Consider the following 23,599-nt stretch of genomic DNA (forward strand, 5'->3'; position numbering starts at 1 on the left):
AACACCTTGGGGTCCCCCAGGATGAGCTGGAAAGCGTTGCTGAGGAGAAGGATGTCTGGGGTGCTTTGCTTGACCTGCTGCCCCCCCAACCTGGCTCCGGATAAGCGGGTGAAAATGGATGGATGGATGGATGGATGGATGGATGGCCCTAACCATGACCTCTTTACCCTAATCCTATCCTCTTCCAACCTTGATGTGTCAAAGTGCTCAGGACATTAGGACCTTGACACATACAAAAAACAAAGATGATTGGTCAAGAAATCCGTCTCAAATTTTGGTAAAAATGTGTTTTTAAAAGGTCTTAAAAAGTATTTAATTTAAGTGTCACATACCTGTAGACACTCGCTCAAATTCTGCAGGGCAATACTTTAAATGTGCCATTTAGTGTTCTTTTTGATTCTGAAACATTATTGAAACACAGAGAAAACAGCTGGCAGCAACTCCGTCACTGATTTGGAATGTTATTAGTCGTCAGGTGTCTGTCAACACCAATAGCAATCTAATAAGAAGCTGCCATGGCAACCATCATCACCGATCTCATCTTTAATGTATATCCCATCAGAATGTGAAGTGAGGTGAACAGAGTGAATTGTTTTCCAACCAGCATCACTTTTGCATGCAGATATAATCAGCAGTTTTCCACAGTAGAAAGCACACAGCATCCAAAGCGCCTTTTTTTTTTATTGAAACAAAGTATTTATTTGACAGTGCAAAATAATGGCATTTCGCTGTGATTGCAATGCTGGCTACTTTGCTGTGATGTTTATAGCTTAGAAATTCAGGGTTAGACTGAGGACGGGGGGAGGGGGGACTAAAGCAAAGTAAAGCAGGACGACAGAGGGAAGAACAGAAATAAAAGTTAGAAAAGAATGATGAGGTAACAGAACTTTAAATTGCAGCGAGCAGTATACATACCACAGCAACATGTTTTCTTCCCTCGGGGGGCATTACAGCGACTATTTAAACCCCAGTTATTTTCTGGCTAAATCGTGAGCCATTTCCAAATGTCAGACAAGTGCGGTGCTCAGCTGTGGAGAGCATGTTTATGCCCTGAGCTGATCAAATGAGCACAGACGGACAAATGGACAGACTGGGTGCAGAAAGAGAACAGAGACATTTGGGCTTTTAAGTGAGCTCTCTCAAGAGACAAAACGAGGTTAAACCTTTAACGCCTGCATGCACACGCGCATTTCAGATGAGCATAATCATATCACTTTGTGGCCATCACAGGCTGTGTGATATTAGTTCTATTTAAAACCACTTCAGAGGCAGGACACTGACTCGGGCTTTGCAATTACATCCATCCACTCTCTAATGTTTTGGCAAATGCTTTTAGTCTGTCCTTTCTCATATGCAAAACTATTTTAGCTCATCTCGATAAATCATTCAATGTTGGAAAAATGCCCTATTTTCCAAACTTACACAGCACTCCCTATTTTTTCCTCTTTTTTCATCTCTGTCTTGCTCCTTCTCTGCTCATCTGTCTTTCACATCATGATCCGCTCAAATAAATCTCACAGACACACACTTCGAAAAGCGTTCTCATTTCCACAGCTGATGTATACTGTCATTTATAACAATTTACATCCAGTTTCCATATGGATTATAAATCCCCTCTTTTTTTAATATAGGTGATTTCACTCCAAAGTGAGAATGTATTCATGTAGAGTACACAGATGCACTCCCCCCTGCATACAAATACACACACTCACACACTCCAGAGACTGCAGCAGGGTAGACCTCATTTGTAAACAGATTATAAAGTTAATTGCACACTGCATTTCAATCGAGCATCCGAAACCCTTGTGATTTTGTTCCCCTGGTTTGCCGTCGCAACTGTTTGATTCCAAAACCAATGTGCTGATAATGACTCCGAGTCCCATATGGACGACAGCGAGATTCCATCTCATCTCGTCTCAGGTACGAAGTGGCTTCAGCTTAAATTGGGAGCTCCATGGGGAAAAGTAAAAGATCATCCCCTCGTTTATGCTCTCTTTCGCTCTGCCTCCGCTGTTCTTGATTACCTCTGCAAAACCCCGACGCTTCTCTGGGTTTGACGGTTTTCATTTTGAGTTTGCTCCCTTTTGACTTTGAATATTTCATTGAGAGTGTTCAAAAGGTTGTGAGGTTATGGAGGAACTTCTAAGATGTGCAGAGACGTAATTGCCTTTTTCACACATTCGTGTTCCACCAAACACCTGTTACGTAATGTTCAATCATTCGCACTGTCATCCGCACCAGTCTCCAGTTGGAATGTGTCATCTTTACTTGAACTTGAAGCTCCGAACTGAATTGTTTTACTTGAAAGGAATCAGCTGTCGCATAAAATAATGGTTAATCTTTGCTGGAAGAAAAAATTCAACTCCTTTGGTAATATGCTGGGGGCAGGTTAGATGACAGTGACGTATCAGAATGGTGCCATGAACCCCATCTGCGGCCATATTGCCGCTGCCAGGAAGTTCAGCTGTGGCAGCTGTTAAGAGCCGTTGCTGAAGGCAACATTGTGAAGAGAGCTGACGCAGGCTAGCATTTGCAATGAAGGCCACCTCAGGTTCATTGTACTTTCACTGCTCTCAATACTCAAACCACCAGTATTTACAGTTTTAATCAGTTGCTCCATTTTCTCACTTTTTCCCTCTCTCTCATTTCTTGATTTTCCTCCTTTCACTTTCAGCTGTTTGTCCTGTCGCCTCCTCGTCAGCAGATGTGTGCCAGTGATTACATGCCTCTCAACTCTCAGCACAAACAACTGCTTGCATTGTTCCTCCTAGTTTATTGGTTCTTTTGATTGAATCCACAATGGCCTGTTAGCATGTGTATTTATTTCATGTTCACCATCAGTCCGGGCGTGAAGATAAGATCAAAAGTTGGAAATTGTGTTTTTTTTGTCTGTTTAATTTGAGTATACTATTGCTGAAGTCAACCCACAATGTTTGATGAGTTGATTTGATGTGTGTTCGCGGTGTGCACACATCCGCTTCTGGGTACTCTGCATAGCGGAGAGTGGGACTCTTCAGGCTTTTTCATGCCTGGCACTGAAACAGGAATTAGACAACGGGTAATTTCTGTGTTGGCAGCAGTCATCTGGCACTGAGGGCTCTTGCAGTGATGCACACAAAACACACACACAGACAGACAAGACACCACATATATTCAGAGATAATGGGAACTTTGACGGACAGATTAACGCCTCAACAGGTCTGTTGTCCGACTGTAGGTCACTACATCGAGCCCTCGTGCTCCGTCACACTTATTACGCTCTTTTCCTGTTAGCAGCAGAGTGATAATCCCTTAGCATGTGTTGTGGTTGTGGTTCGCTACACTGGCTTGGCACGGCAAATGCATACAGGCACGCTGCCTCTCATGAGAGGCACTGGCTAATGTCACACACACACGCACACACTGCACACTGAACCCAGCCATTAGTTCCGCGTCTCAAGAGGGCACATCACTGTCCAGACTGTCCTCTTTGCCGTGGCCTGTTGTCTCTCTGTGTGAATGGTGCAAGACTCCAGAGGGGATTGCCATTTGACAGGGATTATAGATCATAATTAAGCTCCATGGTGAAACTATTTATACTGTCGTTGTCAGGATATCACAAGTATTGACATTTCGTTGTGGTTTCAGTGGAACGCACAAACACACTTTATTGATAGGCCCAGCTGTAGGTCATGCTCCTCAGCTGTGATGAGGAGACAGTCAATCCCCCTGGATACAGTAGCTCAGCTTCCTGTCTCACCTCTCCCAGTGTGACAGACATGGTGATAAGCAGAAATATGCACTTAAATACAAATCCTTCCATTAGTATTCTGCATTCTTGATACACTTCGTTTTGGTACATTCATGTTCTGAAAGGGAAAGTTCACTCCAAAATCCAAAGAATACATTTTTTGTCTTACCTCTTACAGGCCATAGAGATGCCTGCCTTCTCTTGTATATAATAGAAAAAAGTTAAGGATTTAAATCATCTCAGTAAGATTCTTCAAGTCAAGCACTCTTTTTTTGGCAGTTTGGGTTCAGTCAGTGTGTAGTGTACTTTTGAGAACATTTTGGTCCCTTGAAGTAGCCGCAGAGACAGGGCTGCCTTCCACTTGGTGAAGATGTTGACAGGTACAGGCAGCTGTGGACCCAGGCCCATTCTGGTCTGGGCCCACAGTCTCTGGGTATGAGTGAGATGGAGGCAGCTGCCCAGAGGAAGAAAGGCCGGGTTTGCCCAGTCAGGCTCTAAAAATTTTCTCCTGCTTTCTGTATAAAAGTGGGGGTTTTACAGCTCACAGCAGCTTAATACGATGTAGTCTCTGGCTTTTGTTTTTTTGTTTGTCGGCAAAAAATGTTTCACATTTCCATCCGACGTAGCACACATTCGCTCAGAGGGCTAACTTGGCTGGAGCCTATCCCAGCTGACATTAGGCGAGATGCAGGGTACATTCTGGACAGGTCGCCAGTATATCGCAGGGTCAACACATAGAGACAGACACTCAAATTCACACCTATGGACAATTTAGAGAGACCAATTAACCTATCCCCAACCTGCATATCTTTGGACTGTGGGAGGAAACCGGAGTACCCGGAGAAAATCCACACTGATATGGGGAGATCATATAAACTCTGCACAGAAGGGCTCCCTCCTGGGATTGAACCAGGAACCCTCTTGCTGAGGGGCGACAGTGCTAACCACTACGCCACTGTGCTACCCCCTAACATGGCTTTTTAACTACATTATGTGAAATGATTTATGTGAAATCACTGTCACCCTGAATGTCCGGCAGAACACCGTTGAAAAAGCAGTTTAATCTGCTGCTGCTAAATTGCTAAATATTATAATTTGTTTTGACCAGCCAAATTTGATTCGACTGACAAAATTGTGAGTTGGATACGGCCCTAGTAACGGAACTAGATGGAACTTGGTTTGTGATGCTCTAAAGGCCAAACGAATAAAATTGGAAAACTCAACAGTGATGTCACTGTCCTAAAATCATGACCCAGTTACTCAAGATAATTTGGAGTTTCATAGAGGAACTATTTTTCTTTGTACCTAACCAGACCTGCCAACTGTACCACCACACAGAAGGAAGAGTGCATCTACTCATGAACGAGAGGCTTGTGCTCATGACAGCATAAGATGTAAACATTAATGGTGTCTTTCACAGCTGAGCTGTAACGTTAGCTAGCTTAGTGTTGCTAGGTGAGCTAGCAGTAGATGCTGCATCCTTCTGCATGGAGATACAGGCATCTGTACAGACATCTCTACACTCACCAGCTCACACCAGTACAATCTTAATTGATAAATAACACCACAGGCGAGAGGAAAATTATGTAATTTCTGATTTTAGGGTGAAGTGTCCCTTCAAGTCGAGTATTTTAAGTGAGTTAATTTCTTATTGTATCATGGCTGTTGTCATCTCAGCGCAGGTGAGCAGACCAGCAGTTACGGGGGAAAGGAGTTGCCAGAGACAGGCTTAGAGATGCCGGGTGGTATCACGCAAAATGAATGAAAGCCCTAATTCCATTTGACATTCATCTAATGAGAACCAAAATTCTAGTATTAGAGTGACAAAGAGGTGCAATAGGATTCACTTGACAGTAATTGCCTGGCAGGCAGTCCACTCGAGTTGCCCATAAATCTCTGTGGAATGGATCGGAGAGTAGTAAGCAGTCAATCATGAGATCACTTTTCAACTCCTCCACCTTCATAACAAGGGTGATTAGAGAATTATCAAGTTCGAAGAGTTTAACAAACCTTTCAGATCAAGGGTGTTTGTTTTTATTAACATTTGGAAATTGTATTGCTTTTTAAGGTTTTACATGCAAACGCTAGTTTTCGAAAGGCCACAATTCTTAGGGTCAGAGCTCCCTTGAAAGGTGCAGGAGTCAGATTTGCTTCAGGCTCCACCTAAGGCTTTCACTGTATTGATCAGCAAATTTATTTCAGCTCCAGATGTATACTGATGCTTGAATGTGAGGTTTAAGACACTGATTTGAATAGCCTGATATGTGTTCCTACAGTATAGGACAGGATTGCTTAAACGCTGTGAAACTTATTGAGAAAATATATTTTCAGGGCCTTAAAGTATTTCATTGTATCGGCATATCTTTTCTCAGGCCAGCTGTGTACCTTAAGGACCATTTCTAATCCGCCCCTCTCAGGTGTATATAACTTACTTCACACAGTTCAAATGATGGATCCAGCAGACTTGATACTGAGAGGGGAGCTCCCGTCTCTCCTCAGGTGTTGACTGCTGCTGACTGATAGGGCCTCCCAAACGCACCTCAAAAGTACCTCAGGCTGTTGCTCAAAATTGAGCTGCTCACAACAAATCACCCGGTGGACGTGCAGGGAAAACCCAATAAGAAAATAGATGCTCCAGCAGAGGTGGGCCTGACTCAGCGCTTTGGAAAAACAGAGAGTCTGTCAGAGCCAAGATAAACCCATGGCCCCACACTGCAGACTCTGGCTACTTTAGTGTAATGACAAAGCGCTATAGTTTGGTTCCCCGTTGCACTTGCAGTATCTTTGTATGGGAAATGCTAAAACTGAACTTTTAGGTGGTTTTTTGTTCAACAAAGTTTGTTAAGTTGGAAAGTATAGCCTGTATTCATTTCAAAATATGCTACAGAGGTTTGTTTGTTTTCTTCTCCTGTAGACCTGAAATCCTGCACTCTTCATTCTGATTGATTCAGAGCTTTAGTGCCACTTTCTCCCTAAGGCATTGTGGGAAAGAGATTTCATGTCCCATATGAATACCATGAAGCGTAGGACAATCTTATTACACTTGAGTCCTACAACACACAATTAAAGTACATACATATTCACACACACGTACTTCTGTTTTAACTTTCTGTCCTCATTAGGAATCATCTTCTGCTGGCTAAATATCTCAGCCTCTCGTCTTTGATCTGTTGGATGATAAAACAGCAGAAATAGATAGACATCAAGCGAGTGCTGTATCCCTGTTTTTATTCAAAGCTTTGCTCTTATCTGTTTTCAAATCCCTCCCTGGACGTTCATTTTTTTATGTTTTCTTTTCATTGGGAATTCCAGGGCTTAATTTCTAATCATTACACAGGGGTGGGTAAGCTCCCTGGCTTTGATGCTTGATGTCTTCATTCTTAACAGTGCTGTTGGTCCATGTGAGGAAACTATCTTGGCGTCAATACCTCACAGACAAACAAAACTTTTTTTCCCTTTTGCCTGTCCACACTTTACAGAGGCCCTTAAGGACGCTGAAGTTGATGTTTGCACTGCTAGGCAAGCTGTTCTTTCTCAACTACTGGTTGTTAGCAAAGCTGACAGACTCAAGTAAAGAAATTCCTCCCGAAGGCATTGGGTTGGTGCTGCTCGCCAAAATTCCTAATCAAATTATGGTTTTGGCTTTGAATAAATGCAGTTGTAGTGAATGTCTCTAGAAGAGCTGATATTCCAGTTTGCTTTGGTCCTTTGGCATATGTGTAGGCATATGTATCCTGCCAACACCTGAAGTATAGGTAAATCAATAGAAGCAGGGGTCTGTCACACCAGAGAGGACCCCGGGTGCAGGCTGTGCAAAGATGCTCCTGAGACACTTCAGCACATAATAGCAGGGTGTAAGATGCAGGCAGGAACAGCGTACATGGAACGCCATAACCAAGTGGCTGGCATAGTACAGGAACATCTGCACTGAGTATGTCCTGGAAGTCCCAAGGTCACAATGGAGGACACCGAAAGTAGTTGAGAATGACTGAGCTAAGTTGCTGTGGGACTTCCAGGCCCAGACTGACAAACTGGTGATGGCTACCCAACCGGATAACATGTTGATCGACAAACAGCAGAAGAAGGCAGTGGTGATAGATGTAGCAATCCCGAGTGAGAGCAACATCAGGGAGAAGGAACACGTGAAGGCGACAGTGGTGCCAGTGGTAATCGGAGTACTCGGGGCTGTGATCCCCAAACTGGGAGAGTGGCTCCAGCAGATTTCAGGTACAACATCTGAGGTCTTTGTCCAGAAGAGTGCAGTCCTAGGAACAGCTAAGATACTACAGAACCCTCAAACTCCCAGGCCTCTGGTAGAGGACCCAAGCTCTACCTCTACCAGAGCTTGGGTCTGGGTTGAGAGGGGGATTTTTTTTATTCATTCATTGCTTAAAGGTGCTTCCACATCCTGCCTCACTCTTCTGTTCAGCACCATTGACAGTAATTGTTGATCATTGATGAAGTGTTACCTGTGGCTGACGGTTAGGGGCAAAGACACTACAGCATGACTAAGAGACTGCAGGGAACAAAGACTGCAAGAGTTTAAACTTCACTGATGCTTCAGTGGATGCAGACGGAAGGAAGATGTTTTTGGTCAGAAATTAAACAGAGACCACACAGAAGACAGAGGCCATAAATAAACCTATTTCATTATCAGGCGGAGGGATTTAGTTTACAATGGTGGCCTCCTGCCAGAACATTGTAGGCCCAAGTTTACAAGTGTACTGATTGTATCAAAAGTCAGGATACTTGATATTTTTGCCAATATGAGATATTCCAGTATTTTCCAACCCATTTTGGCCAATTGCAGACGCAAACATGTATACAGTTCTCCTATGCTGATGGCCCACCAGCAGATGCAAACATGAAATACATTGCTTTTCAAAATGTACAAATTCAGAGGCTAAGATAAGAGAACTACCTCAATTTTTAAAGCCTCTGGAAACCCAAATCTACAATAGCCTTCTAACTATGTAATTTAGGGTCTTATGTATATAATATTAAACATGTAAAACAATTAGAAATCTGTTTCCATCCAAATTCGAAATATCTGTCTTTTAAGTTTTTGTACATTCTTGAAATTGGGTTTGATTTGGCCATGGTTATCTCTGAGATTTATTATGCAATAAATTCCAAACCAATCATAAATCATCAGTCAGTTGTCTCATCCCGCCCCCCAGTAGCAGCGCAACAAAACCTTTCTGCTCCAGCTAAATCTGCCTCTTTGAGTCTGAGCCAACTCCTCTTTCTAGTCGTAAACTGGCTGAACCGCTCGGCTGCGACCCAGCGAAGGCTCTGCCTCCGGCGGGCTCCCAGCAGCATTGGAATCAGGTTGACTGGCTCCAGAGCCCGGACAATCCGAGCCTTTGCAGCTCATGGAGCTGCAGGAAGAGGCGGCTTGTGAGTGGCTGGGCTTGCCCCCCGGGCCCGGTGCCCGTGTCGGCTCGTGGGGAGGGGACGTAATGTGCACCCTTCCTCACCCCTGACCCCAAGCAGTTAGCTTTGCTACGCATAAACATATCCCCAATCGCAGAGGCGATGCTGCGGGAAACAACACAATTTTAGCCGGAGGGGAACATTATTCGAGGCGGGCCAATACTTCTACACAACGCCAGAGAGACGGCCGGCCGGCACCGGTCTCTTCCGCTTTGACGGTCGGTGTGTGTGTCAGAGTAAAGACATATTTAATCTATTAAGACTGGATGTGTTTGAATGAAAAAGGCTATTATCCGAAAAACGGAGCAGATTTGTGTTTTCAGTGAAAATGTATCTCAATGAAGAAAGGCAAAGCGCTAGCCTCCCGTTGTCATTCATCTCAGCTAACGGCCGGGCTCAACCGGGCACGTCTGCAGCGCGAGTCCCGTAGCAGCTCGCCCCCCTGTTAATCAATTACAGCGGCTCCACCGGCAACGAGAGCGGCGCAACAACTCTATTTTACGCAGCTCTTCTATTGTTTATCCGTGACACTGTGTCTGTGGCGGACATTTGAAAGCGAGTGGACGACAAACAGTACAGTAAACTTGTAGATAACTCAAATATATGTAATAACTTAGGTGGAAAATGCTTTAACATTTCATGCAGCCTACATGCAGCCTCTGGGCTCAGCAAATGGTAAACAACCCCGCAGGCTTCTCTACATGTCGCTTCCGTACGCAGTCAGTGGAGCCCAAATGCATACGCCGCGACGCTACGCTATACGTTTGCAGCCGGTGGAACCTGGCCGTAACGTTGCATGTAAAAGTTATGCTAACTATTCTACGAAGTAACATTAATATGAATCACATAACATTTTGAAACTTACCATTCAGTGACCACCTGAAAGGAATCATTTTTAGCTTCTGCTTCGTCCTTTGAATCATCAGAGGGCTCAAACATGTACGGCTGGATTAAATTTGTGGCAGCCATTGCTGAGCCAGGGAGCTGTCAATCAGAGCGTTGTCTGCCACGCCCACTCTGTCCTGGCAAGTGGTCTAAACAGCAAAATGAGCTGTTTTTAAACCAGGTTTTCTAATAGTTATTAATGGTTATTTTCACTCAGACTTTTGTGGATGATTAATGAGACACTCAACTTTGATATAATATATGCATTTTTACTATTTCAAGCTGTGTTTCCAAAGGCTTTAAAGCTTTTATCTGCCAATGACGAGCTGATATTATCTTGCATCCCTAATCAAAAGTATTATTAGGGCAGCACGATATGCAGAACAAAACATATAATGATTTTTTCGGCAGATATTGTGATTGCGATAGTGTAAATGGTCATTTTTGCATTTTATTTTCACAAAAAATAATTATGATGTGATTTCTTCAGGGGTCTGGGCAGACAAAGCGTGTTTCCTTACATCTGGAATATCATTTCTAGGCCTGAACATCTCTGTAGCACCACAATGCTTCATTATAATGGTATATGACATATTTGACCTTCATCAAACTTTGCAGCTCCTGTGATTTTGGTACTGCAATTGGCCATATTGCAACTTTCATGTTTTTTATGAATTGTGCAGCCCTAAGTATGCTCAAACATTATTTGAGCAGAAGCCCTTGAAAGTAATAACACTAGAACAAATTGGAGCTGTTAAAGTGATTCTTCAGTTAATTTGCCTCTCTTCTGGTAATAATAGTTGCCTTAGTATTTTTTTTTTTTCAACATTTGAAACATGGTGCAAATCCTAATTGTAGCATTTCTGTCTTAATAATATAACTTCTGCTGTCATTTACACCATTAACAAGTGGGTGAGTCAAACTAGATATCTTTGATGAGAGCCAAAATCTCCTCACAGCATAATGTTGTCAGCGCTCCAGCATTCAGATTCAGTGTATGATCATTAGTGAGTTCATATGTCACGTGCAGTATCAAAAGAGACTTTGCTCAGAGCAGATGTCTTCTCCTTAAGCTTGGTACACTGAAGTGCAACTTCAGTGATTAAAGTGGCCTTTAGTTATATCTGTGACAGATTTCTATTAACATCTCATGAGTCAAAGGTTTGAATTACTTTAGTATGCTCAGGGCATTGCTTTTGTTAAGTGTTATGCGGGGGCACAGGCTCTGTTTAAAAAAAATAACAAAAGACAGGAATTATCTGTCTGTCACAGGGAAATATTAGCTGCTTTTTTACTCATCGTTTAGCAGAAAGGTCTTCAAATGGTTCATTAACTCAAGGACCACTTCTGTCTGAGCACCAGCGTCAGACAGATAATTAAAACCCGGTGCGCTCACAAAGAAAATAATTTTTCTCTCCTCCCAGTCCTACTTTTTGGCCCCCATTTTGATTCTTCAATTCAGATTATACAGAGCATTCAGACGCCCATGCAGATATTTTCTTTTCTCTGATACAATGGGCAGAAGTGCAGCTTTTATTCAAATGTCATCTGTGAACTCTGATTATTTTTCAGATGAAGTACTCAAGGTATGATGAAGTGGAGGCTGTTGGCTGTAGATAAGGTCTGAAAAAAATGGTTTACTGTGAACTTGCTTGTAATTTTACAAAGTCTTGAGCTAGTCCTATGCATGTGAGGTTTGTTAGCTGCTGTTTGACCATGCTAGTAAAGGTCTAAGGACTAGCAGAGGGCTAATGGCTAGCACAGCAGGCAAAATGTTACAGTAATGTAGAAAGTAAATCTTAAGAATGCAGCATAAAGTAATGCATTATATCAATACACGTAGCACATTATAACCAGTGTTGTTCCCGTAGATGCCTTAATATTACTTCATGCCTTGGGGCTACGGGTGTTTATAGGCCCTTTCCTTCTTTCACAAGGTGCCATGGCAACATTATTTCAGAATAGAGCATAGATCGGGCCCAAAAAATCCAGCCCGAGCCCGTGCATGTTCTGTCCCAGCTCGGCCCGGCCTCTCCCTTTAACTGTAATTACGAGCCAGAGCCCGTTTACACCCGACATTTTTTTCAAGGATACGAACGTGGACATTGAAGGCTGACTCTCGTCTTTCTTTCCATGGCAAGCCGTTGTCATGTGCCTCTTAAGTGTCGAGGTCCCCGTCTTTTTGCTGTCATATACCAGCATTGTGCTGCATGTGGTACACTCGACGAAGCCGACACACACGTTGTCATCGTCGATGACTCACGTGCGTGGCCAGTGGCGCCGTCAAGGAGAGCGACCAAGAGTAAATGCCCTGTGTATTCATAAACAGAATATGAAACTCATCAAAATAAGACAACACTCAACAGTAAGACAAAACAACATTAGGTTATCAGTCAAGCAGACCAGTGTGCACTACGGCAACACAAAATGATCAGACTTTTCAATTTGAAAACCTGCAAACATCCTGTCTCCTACCAATGCTTCTCCAATGGTCGTTGCCGCCATCCCATCCCATCCCTTCCCATCCCTTCCCTCTACCTCCACACATAGTCCTCTGGCTGCCTGCTCAATTTTTCCTGCGTCTTCCTCAGCACACAACCCTCACCGAATGATACACCCAACTGATATATGATTTTAGGAATTCTGAACTCTGCGACTTCCTTATTTATATATAGGTTGTTACAAGTTGCTGATGGCTGTTTTTGTATGACTACATTTTATCTGGCGTCACTGAGGCAGCATTGCAGAGCACGGTATGGTTAGTGTTCTCCTATTCTCTGTCAACTCTTCTGTTATTTCTGTCATTAGTTTTACGTCAAACAAACATTTAAATTGGGGCAGATTTGCTTCAGCTGTAGACACAAGAGAAATCTTAATTATGGTGTCATCAGCGAAGACCCCCTGCAACCTCCGCCCTGATTAAACTGTGTTGATTACTGCCAACCTGTCAGACAAAAATACTTAACATTCACTCATTAATCGTCAGTCTGCTCTTGTGCAGTAGGTTGATTTAGCATTTAAAGAAAGCATATTGAAGAAGTCTCTCTTAGCTGTTAGAGGAGAATGTGGAGAGAACTGCAGCCACATTTTTTAAGAATATGCTCTTAGGGACATTTTTCAAGCACCTCCTGTCTTGTTCTCGTGTATCAGTAACTTGATTCAGGATCTTTTATCAGTGGACTTCTGTTCCTTCCTACCAGCGTTGAACAAATTGTACCCCGCAGTGCCTCCACCGTGGAGGATGCCAACCTTGTTTATTACCTGCAGAGCATGAAAATCACTTTTTGCTGATGTCGTGGGTGTTGGTCTTTAGAGTAGCCAGCAGAGTTTTCCCAAATCAAGGCATGTTATTCATGAAATGGAGAAGAATGCAAGGAGAGTTTAACTGCTTTTCTTCACCTTTTTAGTCACACTGTCATTACAGAATATGATATTTATTTTCTATCATTTTTTTTATAGCTCACATTAGTTGTTTTTGTAACTGGATAGATTGACATTGTGTGACTGATACCACAGAGTTAATAAAGCCTCATCAGCTGCAGCCATATATCTTATGATTTCACTGATCATATTTCAAAATAAAGGCGTGTTCATGATTTCAATTTGGATTTTTTGTAGAGCAGCGATTCTTTAGGTTACATTGAGATTACAGGTTGTGCTGTTATCATGTTATTCAGAGTATTTATAATCCAACACACAGTCAATACTGTATGTGGGTGATGTTTTCTTCAGAGGTCCCTCTGTGTCTCAGAAGTTGGTGATCATTTACGTCAGCACACTGAGGTGAATGTTCACAGTGAGAAACAAAAACAAGCATACTTTCCTTCCTATGACCTGCCAGATTGATGTCAGTTGTATAGAAAGGAGGCTTCTTCTGGCTATTTGTAAAAAATCTCCTCTGTAAAAGTTTTGTGATTTACGAGGATCTGCTGAATGTGTGCTCGCCCTTTGGCCCTGACGCTGAGACTGCTCTGTGAAATGCAACAAATGCAATTTGAGGGTATTTGACAGTGAAACTGTTTAAGCATGCTTGGATGCACATGACATATTTTGTTCACAGAGGAAATAATTCATATGCTTGTCATAATAAAGTCAATGCAGTGTCACGCAACCGCTAATACCACATTCATGTTAATTTTGCTTTTGTCAAAGCTTTAATTTGCTGTCTTTTCTTTTTCTCTGTGTGAACAGGAAACTGTTAACAATGAATCGACTTATTTAATGTCACATGCTAATGACTGGAATTTTAACTTATCAGTCTTAAACTAATGGGTATTTAGCTTGATTGCATGTGTATGAAAGTGTAAACGAGTGCCATTTTAGGCAATTACTCGCCCATTTTCTAGAAATGCAACAAATTATTATTTGTGTTATGAATTATTCCACTTTTCCTTTCTGGTTTTTGCTTTTTTGGGGAATTAAACTTCAAAAATATATGAAAAACTGCCTCTGACTGTCTCTCAGAGTATCCAAAACCCAAAGATATTAAGTTTATTGTGATATAAAGCAGATGAAAGCTGCAAATCCTATCGCTTGAGAAGGTGAAACCAGAGAAGATCAGTATGTCTGCCTGAAAAATGACCGATTATCAAAATACATGCCTGGTGTTTTTCTGTCCATCAACTAATAGTTTTATCTCCAGTATTTCCTGTGAATTATTATTATGTGATTTACTAGAATACACATATAGCAACAAATAGATACCGAACATAAATACAGACATTTTTAAAAGTTGTATGCCATCAACATGCCAAAAATTGTTCAGTAGCAAATATTGAAAATCACCACGGACCAATAATCATCAGTCTGTATTGGCTACAGTATGTAACACACACTCCACACGCCTCATTGGAAAAGCACTTTCAATATTTATCTCAGTGGGACAGCAGAGAAACGACTGTTCAGGTTGAATCTCCCCCTTAAATATCTTCAGCAGCTGCAGGGTGTAAATCACATAAAGTATGACCTCTTACTATAAGTCATACTATATGGAAAGGTCTGCCTCATCTCCCATTTTTCAGGCCCTTGTGTGACTTTGAAAAATCTATCACTGATGCTTAATTTGTCCAATATGGCATTCTTCTGCACTTTCTTGGAAATGCAGCAGGCGCATGGAGTTGGTTTACTTTTATCTCGCTGAGGTCATTTGTCATTTTGATGGAGGTTCTTCATAAAAAGTAAAACCATAATTTTTTGTGCAGTTGTATTTTTTAGGGAAATCAGATAAAAAACAAGTTACACTACAGTTGATTACAAAAGATCTGTCATGATGACGCATATCTATATGTGTGAAGCTATTTTAAGAAGTTTGGATCATTGAATTAAAATTTAATTTTTTTTTACCTGCTTTCTGATAAATGTGAGGATTCCTGCAGCCGCATTTTTGCACGTCTGCCAACAGCCACAGAGATTACTGTGCTTGAATCATGATTGCCACTGGATTAAGAAGACAAGTAAACAAAGACGTTAAATCTCTCTTTTTATGAATTAATTTGTGGGAAGAAATGAGCTTCCCTATTTCAGCATCTCTTACATTTGTTTGATTTAAACAGGCAGATGCATTGAATTGTATGCAAGTATTTGTATCTATTATATTAACATGCTACACGACTCCGTATATTTGCATGTTTATCCCCAAAAATATTTTAAATATTCAGGGACACTGAAGGGCAACAAAAATGGGAAATGATTTTAATGCTATTCCATCAAATCATGTTTGCCATGTTGAGCATGAAATGATAAAAGATCAAGCATCTAATAAACTAATAAACATGAAGTAGGCGGTTGCTATATCACATGTCAACCCAAATAAGTAAAAAGATAAAACCCTGTTCACTTTACCACAAGCTGCCAAAGCTTGGAGCATGTCTAAAATGTGTTCCTTGGCTCAAAATTGAAAATGTAGACCCCTAAAATCCCAAAATGTCATAGTTGTTGTTTGTTTTTTTTTTCTTCTTCTTTAAAAAAAAATCACCTTTTGTATCCAGTCGAGCCTTTTACCTGAAGAATCCCTGCAGAGTTTTATGCAGTTGGAAGTGAAACAGACATTTCCCCCAACAGTGTTTCAGAGGCTTTATTTTCCTTTTCTGCATAAAGTGTTTATGCTGCAGGGGCACAGTCGATGAAAAGTCAAGCCTCATGCAGAGGGATTAAAAATAGACTGAAATAGACTATGCTGTAATGTCAGACTAATGCAACCAGAGTTTAATTGATTTGATTAATTCAAAGGAGAATATGCAACAACCAGTGAGACTTTCATAATCAACCCGGTCATAGAAGTAGATGTAATACAGCAGAATTAAAGGGAACAGGCTGTAAAGTTAGAAAGGGAAGAGACTGGCAAGAAATGCAAATTTGTGCTCAGCAGCGGTGCTGGTGAACAAAGGGGTGCAAGGGTGAGAAAAAAATGTTATGTCATAACACCTATTTCCTTAAACCTGAACATCGGCGTTACATAACTTGTAACCTGTAAAACAGAAAAACACCTAAAGCAACCATGTGCATAGAAATCATATTCTCACTCATCATTTTTGCTCCCTTCTGTGGAGGAGTACATTATGTTTCTTCCCCAGCAGGAGCCGGTTTATAAAAACAACAAACAAAATAGTCAGAGACATGAATTTTGAATCTGAAAGGTTGTGGAAATAGAAAAGAGATACATGTGCAGCAGGGGTGGGAAGCACGAGGCACTTCACGATTCGATTTGGATTCAGAGATGCAAATGTTTGATGCATCTTTAGTTTCTCTGTGCAGCTTTTAAAATACTGCATGTTTGTAATGATCCATTACTGAAATAAAGAGATGAATTTATTTCCATTATCTTTCATGAATTTTTTCCCTTTAATGTCATAGAAGCCAAAATGCCTCCAAATGCTAGCTTTTAAGCCAGGGGGTGCTGACTGGATTGTGTCCAACTGCAGCCCTTTTTATACAGCCTGTTCAGTGAGAGTCTGTGAGACAACAAATAGGCTAGTAACAGGGACGCTTGTGGATATAAACCTTCCATAACAATGGCAGACAAATGCGGACCACCTCCAGCTGGTCCAACGGGGAAGTCAGTTGGCAAAAGAAAGAATAAAGCAGAAAAGAAAGAATAAAGCAGAAAAAGAGAGAACTCGATGCTGCAAGAGCCAAAACTCAGGTCAACATCGGCTCTGCTTTCGAGCGATGGCAAAGACTGATAGCTGGTAGCTTCATCCTGAGCTAAAAAGGGACGAGATGGTCACAGAGTTTCTGCTGGACAGGTATTTTTAGTTTGCCTCTAATGTAACGTAGGCTATCGTTAGCCTCTGAAATATTAACTTTATCTTCCTTGTGCATTTCCACTTACTCGTAATGTTAACGCTACTATCTAACGTTAACACTGTAACCTTATTCTAAAAGTCATCAGTCATCACTGACTCCGTTTGAGTTTTAAAACTCCAGGGTTGCGTTTGACTGTCTTGGTTGTAACATTACACTCGCTCTCCTCTTCCATGTATCTAACGTTACCTTGCCAACGCCTACGTCTATCGTAGACATAATGAGGACGTAATGGAGGAGGAGGGTGGGACTTTGGAGGGAGGTGGGAGTTGTGGATGTTCAAATTGTGCTGTGTGAAATGCAAGAAAGGTAAGAGTAGCTTTAAAAAGGGCTTGCGGTTGCTCACATTCAGCCATCCTCACCAAAACTCAAGAAATCACCGAGCTTAGAACATGAACACATCGCTCATTTTAACAAAGTTAAATTCCTTACAGACTAGTCTCAGTTACAGGCGATCATAATGTCAAGGATTTTGGACTTTTCTGCATCAGTACGTATCTTTAGGATGCATGTAAGAATCATTTTTCCCCACCTCTAATATCAGCACAAGTGAAAGTGCCGTAGTATAGCATCATTCTTCTGACGTGTTCAGTGTTGCATTGATCAACAACTGTAGAACTACACAAAGAGGAACATCAATTATTTTTTATTTATCTGCACTTGTTTGCAATATATTGCATATACATGTGTTTGTGTTGTAGTCATCCATGCAAATGGCCGACACCCGCTGCGCCTCAACAGCTTTTATCATGATCCAAATCTTAAATCCCTTGTCGCAGTTGCGTGTACTAATGGCCTTTCTGGATTAACTCCATAACCGCTGCACTGTTTGTCATGGTAATGCGCTGTGAAGTGCTCTGGACCGTCCTTCTTTAACCCCATGATCAGTGACCTGGTTGACATTGTTTTAGCTTCACGCTGCACTTTTGTTTATAACAATAACTTTGTTTGATGTCGATGTTGTGGAATGCAGGAAAACATGAGTCATTTCTATTTTTTGCTACAGAACAATCTTAAGTGCTTCAGGCTTCAGAGTATTAGTCATTATCAAAGAGAGAGACCAGTACATTCACCAGTATAAACCCCTTAACATGTGTAAGTCATACTCTACAACATAAACAACCTAAGTTAATCCCAAGAAGTGCTAAATTTAACATCCATACACTTGAAATAAACAAGTTAAAACAAAGGGCATTTTTTATTGTGGAGCCCAAGTTGTTCTCCCTTTGCCCCGAGTTCAGAATAACTACACTTTCAGCAAGTTCAGCAGTACACAGGCCAAGGTGTGGGTGCTTTGGTGCAGATGAGAGGTCGTGCTGTGAATGCTCTGCAGCCTCTTAATGCCAGAGGAGAAAAAGTCCGCAGTGGAATTAAAGATCGCTGAACACTTTTTGTCCTGTCCTTTCACGTCCGGTTGCATACACGTCAGAAGAGGAAAAGTTTACCATCAGTGATTCAAACAAAGGAACAGGTCACATTTAAAATGTGTAATCAGATGTGAATTCTGGATTTAAAACAGAAAAATATGTCCTTTACAATAATGTAATTGTTATGTAAGGCTTATAATATTCCGTGCTTTGGATTACTTAACAGTCCTATTGGGCACAGGCACAGGGGCCCAGGGTGTAAAGGCCAAAACACACCGGCAGCGTCATATGACAGCGGCATCATTGACGCGAGTCAAGTGCCGCCCCCAACACACACAAACAGCGTCGCGCTGCGGGGCGTCAACCGGATTTCTATTGCACACTCCAGTCCGCTAGGCTGGGAAGTACAAAATAGTGCTTTTTCAAGGGCGGCGACGCTGGAAAAATAGGACAATAGCGTAAAGTACCGCGGCGCAGCGCGTCGGCGCGCGTTGAGACGCCGCTGGTGTGGGTTTGTAAATAGAAAATAATGGGGCGTCTGTTTTGACGTGCGTTGTACGCCACCGGTGTGTTTTGGCCTTAAGGGGGCCTCACCTGCAAAATGTCACTCAACTTAAAGCGCAGTGAAGAGGAAGGAAATTAAAATGGCCGCAAAGAGATGCAAAAGGAATGCAGAGAGACACAAAACAACCAAAAAGATGCATTACGACTACAAAGAAATGTGAAACAACAACATAAAAAGAGGCTAAACAACAATAAGGGGGTGTGGGGGCCTTTTGCACACCTGTGCCGAGGGGCCTATTATCTGAGACACCGCCCCTGGTGCTGAGGAGGGTTTCATTCCATCTAATGTCTTATTTTATGCCTGATTCTGACTTTTAAATACAGAGTTACTCCTGGGGGAGATATACTGCACCCTCCACAGGGAAGCCATTAGATTCCCTACGCTGTGAAAGAAGTATAATTCAAGTGTTAATCTTCTGAATGTGATAACATTTTATCTCTGACTGATAATGGTTTTTGCATCACTGAAGGTTTGATTGAATGCCGAGCGATAACTCAGAGGTCGGGGAGAGGTTGCAGTTTTCACATACAGTGGGAGGTCTCGGTCGAGCAGAATCATAAATCCTTATAGCTGCATACTGTGCATTTTTGTTCTGTATGCTCGGCTGTTTTATATGTCTTAAGTGAATGGATTACTGTTAGAGGAACGTAAGACGTCATCATCTTAAAACTGTGGACATGACTGCCTGTTTCACAACAGTTATTTTTGTACTTTCTTTTTCTTTTTATGTTTTGTACATTTCACTTGATTTACACACTTCTCCCTAATTCTAAAATGGTTTCAGTGATGAGTTGCCTGGTTGCCTCTAATAATGGTTCCCGTACACAATATTAGAACCACATTGATAAGAAGTACAGTATGTAAGTGCTTGATATGGTACAGCATTAATAGCTCCCATTCATTCATTACCATTGTGATTGCTATTGATCCACCAGAAGCTGTTTCAGGGGGCTTTGCAGCTGCAGGTTGCAGGCCTTTATAGAAAATAATATAAACTAACCTCCCGTATGGAATCTCAATGGCTTTGTATGCAGGTTATTGTGATTGATGTGAAGGGACTTAGGTTGAAATCTTTCTTTTTCTATTCTAGTTTTAAAATGAAGGGATAAAAGGGTCGCTGGATGGAGAGGTGTACTGGAATATATCAAAAGGAAGATAAATGCTTTGCTGTTGAGGAGTGTTCGGTCAGCAGAATTTTAGAGTGTGTGTGCTTTGGATGTAACTGAGTTCCACAAGGTTGATTGAATTTCAGATTTTGCTTACCGACCTGCATATATCTACATTTTGTCTTCATTTTTGCAAGTGAAACATCTGTTACGTCAGATTAACCATTAAAGTAAAGGTGGGATGATGCTCTCCCACAGCAGCACCTCCACAGAAACCATAACAGATTAACACTGATTAAAACAAACAATTTAAATTATTTTTCTGTATTTTATCCACTGTTAACTCTGTTTATCACACGTCTCTGTGCTGCTTCTATTTGCATAAACAACTAGGCTTTGAAGCAAGTATAACAGTGTCCATGCCCCCCTACACAATTAGCTGTAGAGGGTGAAGCATTTCATGCCTCAGTAACTTCTTCTCAAGTGTCTCTTTGGTCTCTGGAAACTGAAATGGCAAAAAGATAATGAATACACATTTTGGACTCTGCACACTAACTTGCTTGCACACCTGTGTGTCTTCCAGGAGGCAGTGGGGGAGAATGCAGGAGTCCACGGCACAGGAGAGGACAGGAAGGAAAAGGTGCCCAGCCCACATCTTAGCCAACTGGTGGTCCTCACTAACAGCGGGACTCTTTATGGGCTAGCGCAGAGGGTTGTGGCCACTGAGTCTCTGTAAGTACTCTCGACACAACACTCCAGTTAATGTTATTCCACCTTCAAGGAATACTTCACCCACAAAATGATGATTTGTGTTTCAAATACTCACCCTATGTTATGCTGAACATGTGACGAAAACATTGTTTTTCTAGTGTGCTTCCACAGTCAACTAGAGGCCTGTCCCATTTCTACCCTTTAAATCTTCCACTTGGTATTGAGTGCCCTTGTTTGCAAGATAACGCTTGATGAGGGAAGCGAGGAATATTAGGGTAGAGATCTTTCCCTAAGAAATGGGACACCACTTAATGCAAATTGGCGTGGCTGACGTGCAGGCATACGTCACGCGTAGTAGCGACGCAATGAAAATGCCGGCTCCAGCGCTTGTGTTGTGGCGTGTGCTATGTTTATTCTTCTCCGTCTGATGACTCAACGGAGAAGAAATGCTGAAAACAGGAGGCGCCAACGACATCTTATAGTTCTGATGGATTTTGTTCGGGTAAGTCGATTTGTTTAAATATTTTGATGCTGTGTTCAACCGAGTTGCTGATGAGTTTACACTAGTTTGTACAGCCTACATTCCGATCGTACAGTAACAAATTGTTTTCCAAAACTTGCCAAAGCTGCTGACTTCGCAAGGTGTTCTGGGAAATTTCATCTTCGGCTTCGTTGAAAGTGTGGGTCAGGGCTCCCTTGGAACCTAGGGTGGGTTTTAAGCATTGGAAACCACTTCCACTACCTCAATTCTGTTTTGGGACACTGTTAGCCTAAACGTGAACGTGCACAACCAAGTGCAAGTGGGTATTGGGACAGGCCCTAAGAATCCAAAAAGAAACAGATTTGTTATGATGAATAAGAGTAAAATGGGGACGTTTTTTACAGCAATACTATATCAAAACATCTTTTTACAAACTGTCACGCAACTCCTGCAATATAATCCAGTTTTATCCATTCATGTGTGAGACTGTTTATTGTGGAAGTGTTATTAATGGTAAGGTTTCAATAAAAGTGCACGTGTTTGGAAAGCACTGAGTATACAACTGGATAAATGAGACTTTGGTTATACTTAAGTTGTGTGAGCTTGCAAACAAATGTGTAGGTATAGTTTGGATGTTGTTAAATGCCATCCCCCTTTACTATAATTCATCAAGAATTTTCTCTGTTTTTGGATTCTTCGTTTACCATGGGGGCATGCAGAAAAACAAACAGTTGTCTTTACGGATTCAAGATTACATGCACTCAGTAACTGATATAAAGATAATCTTTTTGTGGGTGAAGTATTCCTTTAAGATGGTCTTTTTTCCTCTGCTATGGAGGAAAGGATTATGTCTGCTAGGCTTGTTTTGCGTCATCACTTGTGTGTCCTGGCGGCGTGATGTAACTCGGCAGTTATGTTCATCAAAGCATTTTCTCTTATCAAGTTAAAGAGGCTGATTCTCACTCGCTGTCTCGCTTCAAGGTGGACATAATTTCATTAGGCAATATCACACAGCCTGGCCACACAAACACACTCCCTACAGTGTGTGTGTCAGTAAAGTTTGTGATATTGACAAGAAGAAGAAAAAGATAGCTGAAGCAGAAAGAAAGACTGAGAGATTTATTTTATTACTCTTATTAGAACTCTTGGTTTTCTTCCTGTAATTTACGATTTGTGTTAAATCTTACAATCAGCGGCTCACTAATTTATTTTTATCCTCTCTCTCTCTCTCCGTGTCTGTAGTTATTCTCCCTCTTTATCTTTGTCTATTATATCCACACACATTACACAAAAGCGCCTCATACATAATTAGGTTAAACTATTGTGAGCGCGACAACTCTTGGACCCTGACAAGTCTGCAGTGTACAAGTGCTTTATAATGAAAGTCTGTAAACCGAGGGCCAGATGACACCGCTGCCCAACTGCTGAATAGGCTTACACTTTCTCACACAAAGTTTTTTATGTATCAGAGGCAGCCAACAAGCTCGGAAGAATAATGAAAGTAAAAGAACCAAAGTGCAGAGGTGAAGTAATTCTTGGGTAAAGTTTGAAAGGGAAAGATCCCCTGGGGAGAAAGGGGTCAGACTTTTTTCTGGGCACAGCTGCACAAAAAGTCTGAAAAGGTGTTATTAAAAAGTCCGACTAACACTAGTGTGTATTGTGAGCACTTCTGACATCTTAAGCGTATGTCTTTTTACACCACGGATAAACCAATGAGGCGTGAGACACCTCTGAGCATAAATTAAATGTAAGAGTTCTGCAAGGTGCTCTTCTCGCTGTCGTTCAGGTATCGTGATCAGATGAGTGTGAAGCGCAGGGTTGTTTTTTCTTTACCCAGACTGCACCATGTTGCAGAGGTAAACACAAGCTGTTCCAGCTAACCTTAATGTGATTTTCTCTGCACCATAAAAAAGATTAAATGTCCACCGTGCTCATTAGCAGCTCGCTGGCTGTGTTTAATATAGTGCTTTCAGATTTAGCAGTAACAAGACAGACTTATTAATATTTATTACTTTT

General features: G+C 41.7%; 1 protein-coding gene across 1 annotated transcript in view; it reads left to right on the top strand.

Moving 5' to 3' along the window:
- Positions 1-23,599, top strand: part of vps50 (VPS50 EARP/GARPII complex subunit) — a 138,783-nt gene that overhangs the window by 96,586 nt on the left and 18,598 nt on the right. Inside the window, exon 23 of the mRNA XM_033637672.2 lies at positions 20,975-21,123. Coding sequence (XP_033493563.1) covers positions 20,975-21,123 — 149 coding nt within the window. The remainder of the gene's footprint in view (positions 1-20,974; positions 21,124-23,599) is intronic.

Source organism: Epinephelus lanceolatus, chromosome 16 (assembly GCF_041903045.1).
Source record: "Epinephelus lanceolatus isolate andai-2023 chromosome 16, ASM4190304v1, whole genome shotgun sequence".
Lineage (NCBI taxonomy): Eukaryota > Metazoa > Chordata > Actinopteri > Perciformes > Serranidae > Epinephelus > Epinephelus lanceolatus.